Source organism: Syzygium oleosum, unplaced genomic scaffold, assembly GCF_021117445.2.
Source record: "Syzygium oleosum isolate NSW1041296 unplaced genomic scaffold, Sole_v2.1 Sole_v2.02, whole genome shotgun sequence".
In the NCBI taxonomy this organism is placed as follows: domain Eukaryota; kingdom Viridiplantae; phylum Streptophyta; class Magnoliopsida; order Myrtales; family Myrtaceae; genus Syzygium; species Syzygium oleosum.
The window spans coordinates 22,490,262-22,499,388 of record NW_026607486.1 but is presented as its reverse complement, the minus strand read 5'-3'; the positions used below and the strand labels follow the sequence as shown (position 1 = coordinate 22,499,388).

At 42.2% G+C, this 9,127-nt stretch overlaps 2 protein-coding genes across 2 annotated transcripts; one reads left to right on the top strand and one right to left on the bottom strand.

The window, feature by feature from the left end:
- The first annotated feature begins 309 nt into the window (after positions 1-309).
- LOC115684802 (cytochrome P450 98A2-like) lies at positions 310-2,418 on the top strand. The gene is made up of 3 exons (XM_030609682.2): positions 310-820; positions 979-1,376; positions 1,555-2,418. Exons 1-3 carry the CDS (start codon positions 337-339, stop codon positions 2,197-2,199), a joined length of 1,527 nt encoding a protein of 508 aa, XP_030465542.1. The 5' UTR covers positions 310-336; the 3' UTR covers positions 2,200-2,418.
- A 337-nt stretch (positions 2,419-2,755) lies between these two features.
- On the bottom strand, positions 2,756-7,244 carry LOC115684887 (uncharacterized). Its single transcript, XM_030609827.2, has 6 exons — positions 6,916-7,244; positions 5,026-5,098; positions 4,846-4,939; positions 3,851-3,979; positions 3,701-3,758; positions 2,756-3,599 (listed from the first exon to the last, which is right to left on the bottom strand). Exons 1-6 carry the CDS (start codon positions 6,946-6,948, stop codon positions 3,123-3,125), a joined length of 864 nt encoding a protein of 287 aa, XP_030465687.1. The 5' UTR covers positions 6,949-7,244; the 3' UTR covers positions 2,756-3,122.
- Positions 7,245-9,127: the final 1,883 nt, after the last annotated feature.

The following is a 9,127-nucleotide window of genomic DNA, read 5'->3' as shown; positions in this document are numbered from 1 at the left end:
ATATTATATAGAAAAGAAATCCAATTCTTTCGTTATTTTGCGTCTTTTTTATTGTTCCTAGGTTTTTCTTTTCCCTTAGTATATCGCGTGCACGACCTACCATGACAACTATCCCATCCTAAGTTCGTCAGACAACGCAATTCTTTCGCATTCCCTTATAATAATGTCCTTCACCAACCTTGGCAAAACTATACCATCTCACAATTTTACAAAAAAAAACAAACAAACAAAGAAAAACTTCCCCTTTAATTTCAATTTCTCCACCTATATATAGTCACATTTTCAGCGCATTCAATTGTCCCAAATCCACAAACCTCTCTCTCTCTTTCTCTCTGCATGGCTGTTCTTATTTTGCTATTCACCTTCACTTTATTATACCTCTCTTACAAATTATACAAACGCCTCACGCTAAACCTCCCGCCGGGCCCGCGACCATGGCCCGTCGTCGGAAACCTCTACAGCGTTAAGCCAGTGCGCTTCCGTTGCTTCTCCGAGTGGTCGCGAGCTTACGGGCCCATAATCTCGGTTTGGTTCGGGTCGACGCTGAACGTCGTCGTCTCGAGCGCTGAGTTGGCGAGGCAAGTGCTTAAGGAGAACGATCAGCATTTAGCGAATAGGCACCGGAGCAGATCGGCCGCAAAGTTCAGCAGAGATGGGAAGGACCTTATTTGGGCCGATTACGGGCCTCATTACGTTAAGGTCCGACGGCTTTGCACGCTCGAGCTGTTCTCGCCGAAGCGGCTCGAGGGCCTTCGGCCCATTAGGGAAGATGAGGTCACTGCCATGGTTGAGTCTCTTTACAGAGACAGCATTAGTCCTGGTATATATATATATATGTATTTTTTTTTTTTTTTGGTCGAAAGCCCTGGTATATATATGACAATATTTGTGTTTTTTGGTATTTCGGGTCGAAATGTTCATTTATGAATTGAATTATCGACAAATGCTAAGTAGGAACATAATCTTCTGTAAATGCAGATAATAAAGGGAAGGGCTTGATGGTGAAGAAGTACTTGGGGGCTGTGGCATTCAACAACATCACAAGGATAGTGTTCGGGAAGAGGTTTGTGAATGGCGAGGGAGTGATGGACGAGCAAGGACAAGAGTTCAAGGCCATCGTGGCCAATGGTTTGAAGCTCGGGGCATCCCTCGCGATGGCCGAGCACGTCCCGTGGCTCCGCTGGCTCTTCCCGCTGGAGGAGGAGGCGTTCGCCAAGCACTGCGCGCGGCGCGACCGCCTCACCCGGGTCATCATGGAGGAGAACGTGCTCGCGCGCCAAAAGCCCGGTGGAGCCAGGCAGCACTTTGTGGATGCGTTACTTACACTCCAAGGAAGTTATGACCTGAGCGAGGACAACATTATAGGCCTCCTTTGGGTACGGTCAAAACCTTACATTTACAATTTGTTGAACTTGAAACCATGCAATTTGAGATTGAAGTTGCACGATTTGAGGCCTAAGGGAGCCAATTGGGGCATCAAATTTTAAGAAATTTAGTCTAATCACCTTTCTTTATTTCAATTACAACGTATAAGCAGTGAACCCATTGGTGCAGGACATGATCACTGGCGGCATGGACACCACGGCAATATCGGTCGAGTGGGCCATGGCCGAGCTCGTCAGGAACCCGAGAGCCCAGCAAAAGGCCCAGGAAGAATTGGACCGGGTGATCGGACCTGCCCGTGTCATGACGGAATCCGACATCCCGAACCTCCCGTATCTTCATTGCGTCGCCAAAGAGGCCCTCCGGCTACACCCGCCGACGCCGCTGATGCTGCCCCACCGGGCAAACGCCGATGTGAAGATCGGCGGCTACGACATTCCGAAGGGCTCGAACGTGCACGTAAACGTGTGGGCCATAGCCCGCGACCCGACCATTTGGGAAAGGCCGCTGGAGTTCTGGCCGGAGAGGTTCATGGAGGAGGATGTGGACATGAAGGGCCACGACTTTCGGCTTTTACCATTCGGAGCGGGGAGACGGGTTTGCCCCGGAGCTCAATTAGGAATAAGCATGGTGATGTCGATGTTGGGCCACCTCCTACACCACTTCTCGTGGGCTCCAGCTGTCGGGGTGAGGCCCGAGGAGATCGACACGGGCGAGAATCCGGGATTGGTTGCGTTCATGAGGACTCCTCTTGAAGCAGTTCCTTCTCCAAGGTTGGCTGCAGAGTTGTACAAGCGTGTACCTGTGGATATATAAACTTCACTTCTATTTTCTTTTTTGGGTAAATTTTGCCTCTCTTTTGTCTTTTTCCGTGGTTTGTTATGTAATCTGTAAGTCTATTATGTTCAAGCTTGCTTTGGCTTGGTGAATTTCAAAGTCCTTTGCGCTTGACATGATAAAAGGTTGGTTCAAACTATGCCTGCCTGGGCTCCGCCTAGAAGGTTCCTCACATGAAATCATGTTGTTTGTCAAGAAGCATTTCTGTTCCAGGACTTACATTCTCCCACGTTGTTGACATTTCCCACTTTTTGGCTAGTATGGACTACGGCGAATTATGGCGCGAATACGAGAACATCAAAAGAACTTCACCGCGGGACGCCTTCGGCACCAAAGAGAAAACAGTGTTAATTGTTTCACCTCACTTTTTTAAGCAGACATCGTCTTTCGATGCTATTCCCTCCATTCTTTTCTTTTCGGATGGGACGAGATCAGAACCTTGAGAGCACATCAAGGCTCAACTAGCTCGCCGGAGAACTTGAACTAAGTCCAATCCAAAAGCTAAGAGAACCGGCGAAAATTGCAGAGAGAAGCCTTCCTAACCGTTGATTAATTAAAGATCGCCAAATTTTCACTACAACAATGGATGACTAAAAGAGCAGAAGCGGACTATTCTAACATTCTCTGAGACTACGTTCCCTGAGAAAATCTAACGGCAAAGGACAACATTCTTGGAGAATGATGATGATGTTAGCTTACAATATGGTAAAATTCAGATGCGATATAAAACCAAATGCAGAGAGGAACTAAACTCTTGCCAGGGAGCACCAAACAGGGTATAATCTTCCACATGCATACCGCTTGTCTGGTGACGATTTGGACCTCTTCTGCTCCTCATGTACTCTCCCCACGATCTCCCAGCTATCCGACTCACCTCGAGTTTCTACATGAGGCTCCTGGTTTTAGCCCTCCTCATCGTAGTCTTCATCATCCTCATCAATGCGGGTACCCAGATTTGCTAATTGAAGAGGGTCAATGGCCATCTTGTCCACCTCAGAGAGTGACCACCCTGGATATTCTTCATGTTTGGCCTCGTCAGTATTAGGTTCCTCAGATGAAACACCAGCTGCTGGAACTTTGGCTGGGGTGCCCTCATTCTCAGTAACTTGAGTGTTCAGATCAAAACCATGCGCCCCGAGCTTGGAACCATCAGTGGCTGGGATAGTTTCCTCAGCAGTTTTCTTTGGCTCAGAGCTGTCATCTAAAATTGTTCCTTGATTGGTAATGTTCTTGTTAAGAGGTTGCAGAGATGTGGTCGGCTCGGATGATTCAGTTTCATGGTGTGGAGTCTCCCTCTCGGTGGCTCGACCACGCCCTCGGCCTCTTCCTCGGCCACGGCCTCTTCCACGGCCACTGCTGCCAGTATGGGCCATCTCAAGCTGCAGTTCGAGGAGTAGAAACAGCTCTCCCGTTCAGACCATATATAAACTATCCAAGAAGTGAGAGGTAGAGCAATCACAATGAAAGAAAAGGTCATTACCATCCTGCTCTTCTTGGATTCTTCATCAGTGTCGTTACCATCATCGATGGTGGCCTTCCTGGGTACCAAAACAACAGAGTACATCCTATTATTATTAGCTAACCTATCCGAATGCTCGACAAGAAAAATGGAGGGATACGATATTCCAACCTTCTCCTGGACACTGTTCTATCATCAGAGACAGCATCTGAATGACCATGACCATGACCATAGTCAGGAACCCTGCTGACAATGTCCCTCAAGAAATCAAACACATTATAGCCTTGCACACAATGTTTTCTGCAGAAAATAGTATTTTGTTGCATCAGATCCAGCTCTGCTTTAAAAGTAGCAAGAAATCATATTTTTCGGGGGAAAGCTGAGAGAGGATGATTTGGTCACTTATTTAAGAGGGAAATCAAAAGCAAATCATCTGTACCAATACCAGGGAAGAGATGAAATGTATTATCTAGAAGATGCAATGATCATCTAAGCTATTAATCTAATTGTCCTTCACACTCGCACTTCTAAGTGCACGTGATAAATGCATTTCAGAACGCATTTGGTTGATTGATTGATGGTCTTTACTCAAATAAATCGCCTTTAGTTTACCAACTGGCCTTAACACATCCATATAAGACTTGCATAGAACAGGAAACCTCCATAATCGAGAAAGCTGCTTTATCTCACAAAAACTAAAGATCATGGTAGGAGAGAAGACAAAAGAAAAAGATTGAGAGTAGAACATCTGTAAGGTCAAAACTCAATATGAAAAGGGAAAATCATTGGCCCTCACTAGCATTGATAACATAATGCACGATTTACTGCCATGTGTACACATCAGATGCACATAAATGCATCACAAGGGCAAGCATCCACATGAAACGTAATGAAGTTAATATCATTGGCCCTCACTAGCATTGATAACATAATGCACGATTTACTGCCATGTGTATGCATCAGATGCACATGAATGCATCACAAGGACAAGCATCCACAATGAAACGTAATGAAGTTAAAGCTAAACGAGAATTTTAGGAGAGAGATGAGAGAATATGTCGAAAAACTGAAAAGAAGGAAATAGTTGCAAAATTCCAATCACTTGCGCAAGGTTCCAAAAGCACCATAAACTATCCAAGGAAAATATCGAGTCTAGTCTAACTTACAAATGCAGCGAATTCATAGTCTTTGCTCCCCTTTGAAGTGTTATCTCGTATGTACGGTCACAAAGGTCTTGCAAAAATAATTCTAATGCTTTAGCTGTAACAACATCAAGGATGACCGTAAGCACCAGAGCAATCTGACAAAGACAGCAGAGTGAATAGCATGTATGCTTCTGTACTTACAGACTAGAACTGGAACTGCTAATGCAATTTTTCCTACATCTTCATCTGCTTGCATTATCTTCTTGATCCTTGCCTGCAACATCATAATAAAAAAACTCAAACAAACCACAACGAGGATATATTGACCGAAAAAAGGCATAATTCATCATTTTCATATTATCTTCCTGCGCATGAAGACCACCAGTTATCAAGGTTAAAAAAACTCTCTTCAAATACTCAAAAATGGTCAGAAAACTGATCCCTAAATCAAGTTCACCGAACCAAATTTAAAATAAATTAAAACATGTCACTTAAACATCTGAACTAAAATTTTCCCTCCTGCACTTGACCTGATCACCTGATCGCACTCTCCTATAACACAAGAACACATATTATGTTGAAGAGCTCCAGAGTTTTCAATGCTCGTGCCAAGCTTGTATAGATAAAAGTTAAGTATTACAACAACATTAAAGCATTTCGGCCTCAGAACTCCGATTGAAGCCCCAAGTTCCCCAGGAAGAAGTAAGAGCTCAAAAAGATTATTTTACTGAGAAAAACTCCTTTTCTCCTTCATTTCCTTTTGCTTTTCATATTCCACGTACATAGACAACTAGAATCACAGCTGTTCCATCTGCACTGATGTACCATACTCTAACATTAGACACGAGAAGAACCAAATCACATGAAATGTTAATGGCCAATTAATTGGACCTTAAGTAAAGTAGGAACTGGCAATCCTAAGGCTCCAAATTGGAAAAAGAAAGAAGGAACAAGGACCATGTTAAGCAATTTAAAGAAGAAGACAAACATATCACCAATTATGAGCACCTCCAGCCACTAATGCGCTAGTTAGGAAACTAAATGAATCAAATAACTCGCATGCTGGTCATGCTCAGCTAGGAGTAGGACTACTCAAGCCCAGTCATCTATATCAAAGCCAACGCTCCAATGCTTACCATGATTTTTCTTAACCATGAGCCTCATAATCTTGCAAATCAATCTCGCAGATAGTATTCTTTAATCGTGACCACTGCAGCTTCACATCCTCCTTCTGGATTATCTTAAAAGCCATAATCTTGCAAAATTATTGATCTCAGAGACTAATGACCAACTATTGCTGCCCAAAAATGGCTCATCTCCTCCTCTCGCATTTTCCTTCCAGTTTTATGATTTCTCCTCAGTTCTTTCTCGAGTTCTAGGGCAGAATGTTAGCAAGGCTAGCTGCCAGTGGTTAAAAAGCAACTGAAGGAGGATGGGAAAGCTTAACTCCATGCAAAATGATCAAGTGGCCCAGTTAACTACATCATGTTGGCGCTCAAGAATTTGAATTTTAAGCTCTAATTTCGGCGATTTAAGTACATGCAGTGTCCCAATAATAGGAACTCTTAATTTCAGCATTCGCGCTATAAAGGGACAAGTTTGTCGATCGGTGGTGAGTACCCCAAAATTAGCTGAGGATCAAAACTGCTAGGGTAAAACCTTCAAATAAAGAAAAGCGGAGATCTGCCAAAAACAGCAACAGGGTTTTTACCACTCTAACCAGGCATCCAGGAAAAGACACATGACCCTATCCCTGAAATTGCCCTAAAAAGAACATTCACGACAAATAGACATCTCATGACAATAGCCCCGCGAGTTAGACGAAGAACAAATCACGAAAGTCAACAGCGGATGGTTCTCGGATCATCGATCTAGGAAACAGCAGACCTCCGGCAACTAATTTGACCTAGCTCCCACATACTCACGAAAAAGACCCCAAAGAAACACAAAAGCATCACCCGAGACTCGATCCCCTGTCGGATTTTCGGACAGATCACGCCTTCCTACGAATTTCCGCTCGAAAAACCCCCTAATTCGCTCGCGGAAACCAGATCAAACGGGAGAGAGAGATCGTCGGAAAAGAGAACTTACGGCCGGAAATCGCGTGTCGAGCTTCTTCCTCATGGCGTCAGGACCGCAGCATCAAACGAAACCTCCCCCCTTCCTTTTCCGCCCTCCCCCTTTTTTCGTATCTTCCTCAAATTTAGAGAGAGAGAGAGAGAGCAGATCGAGCTCTCGAACGCAGAACGTCACGAGAATCGCGAGACCGCCATGGCTCCCGCAGAATCGACGGGCGCGAACCGCAGATCCGGAAGCGAGACGCACGAGAAGAACTTCCTCGAAATCGGAAACGAAGATCGAAGCGGAGCAGAGACGTGCTTCGACGGGATATCCGTCCGTACGAAATGGACAAAAACGACTTTTTAAAATAAGTTAATCGATCGTCGGAGGAAAAAAAAATTTGGAAATTAAAAAGAGGAAATGAAAAAACGCGTGTTGGTGATTTCCCTGACGTGCCGTGATATAGCGAGCGCCCAGGACGGTGAAGGGCCTACGGCGAGCGGCGACGGACACGCGGGGCGAGGAGCTGGCGAGTGAACGTCCACGTGGCGTGCTCTGATTGGGCTGTCTTCTTTGTATTCTATAGGAAGAAAAATGGCACAAACAGCTCCTAAATTTTAGTATAATGTGTAATTTGATCACGAAACTTTTAATTTATTCAATACATGGACTAAATTAAATATGTACTAAAAGTCCAGGGACCGTATTAAACAGATTAAAAGTTCAGGGACTCAATTGAATATTATGCTAAAGTTCAGGGACTACATTGAACAAATTAAAAGTTCGGGAACCAAATTGCACATTAAACCAAAATTCAGGTACTGTTTGTGTCATTTTCTCTCTCCAGGACCATGTATTCCTTGTGAAAGTGGATTATGCTCCTCCCGCTTCTATTTGTTTCCTAAATCATTAATGATTTGCGAGATGTTTTCTTAAAAATGGCTACATTTTCATTGTTTAGGAAATTTTTTAGATATAACTGTTATCGATAAAGAAATTATGTTTCATTGACGAATTATTTTAAGTGATACGAGTTATTACTTTTAAGAAAATATTTTTCAGATTATTCATTTTTTCCGAAACATAATGAGCCTTCGTTGTCAAATACTAATTATTTGTGCAAACTGCTATGGTCTAGTTCAATATTAGTATAGATATATAAATTATTCATGTAATAAAAAAGAAAAGTGTAAATAAAAGATAAGAGCTTATTTTGCCAGAACAAAAGATAAGATTAAACAAGTTAATAGACAATTAAAAAAAATTAAGAATTACATAGAGAAGCCGAAAGATTCGAACCTATGAAGAAACGACAAGTGGCTTGCTCTTGGGAAAGCTTGATTGGCAAATCTTGATTTAGTATCTTTAGAGATATAATTGTTTATTTTTTCCTTTTAAAAGTCTTATACATACATCTTTGTCCATCAAAAATTTATTTTTTAATTAATTACAATAAGTTGAAATAGGAAAACAATTATTTAAAAAATACAAAACCTCATCTCGCTTTTCTATGGCATCTGTCTGAACTTAACTTTACATTACTTTTTTGTTAATCCATCTTTTATGCAATAGTCATAAATATTTTACGATTTGCCAATATAGTTCTTTCGATCAATTTCAGTCGAAAATTGCTAATGTGCATGGCAGCCATCTTATGTAGCATAATCGGTGCCAACATGGACGGTTTTTCTAATTTTTTTCGAATTTTTTATTTTTCTTTTCCTTTTTTTTTTCATTATGGCAACAGGAGGGTTACCGAAGCTCTCCGGCTTCGACAAAAATTGTAGCCCTTACCCTCGTCAACTACAGTGAAAAAGAAAAGAAAAGAATAAATAATTCGAAAAAAATTTTAAAATAAAAAATTGGAAAAAATCGTCTATGTCAGCACCGATCGTATTATGTAGGACGATTGGTATCCATGTTTGCAATTTCAGGCAAAAATTGGCTGGAATGACTATATTAATAAATCGTTAAAATGTTTAAATATAAATTGGCCACTTTGATAGGTTCGTATGATAACTTTAGAACTTTTTTTTGGCAATTTCCCGATTTGAAGATGTGTACGTCATGACTATGCTTGATCGATCTCTTGCTAGATATAACACGCGATGAATGATTGTAGTTGTTACTCTACGTGCAGTTAATGACACATGTCGATCGATAATTCACCATAGTCAGAGTTTAAACCGAGATCAAAATTCCAACGTGGAATTCTAATCTTTTGCTTACATTAATACAATTT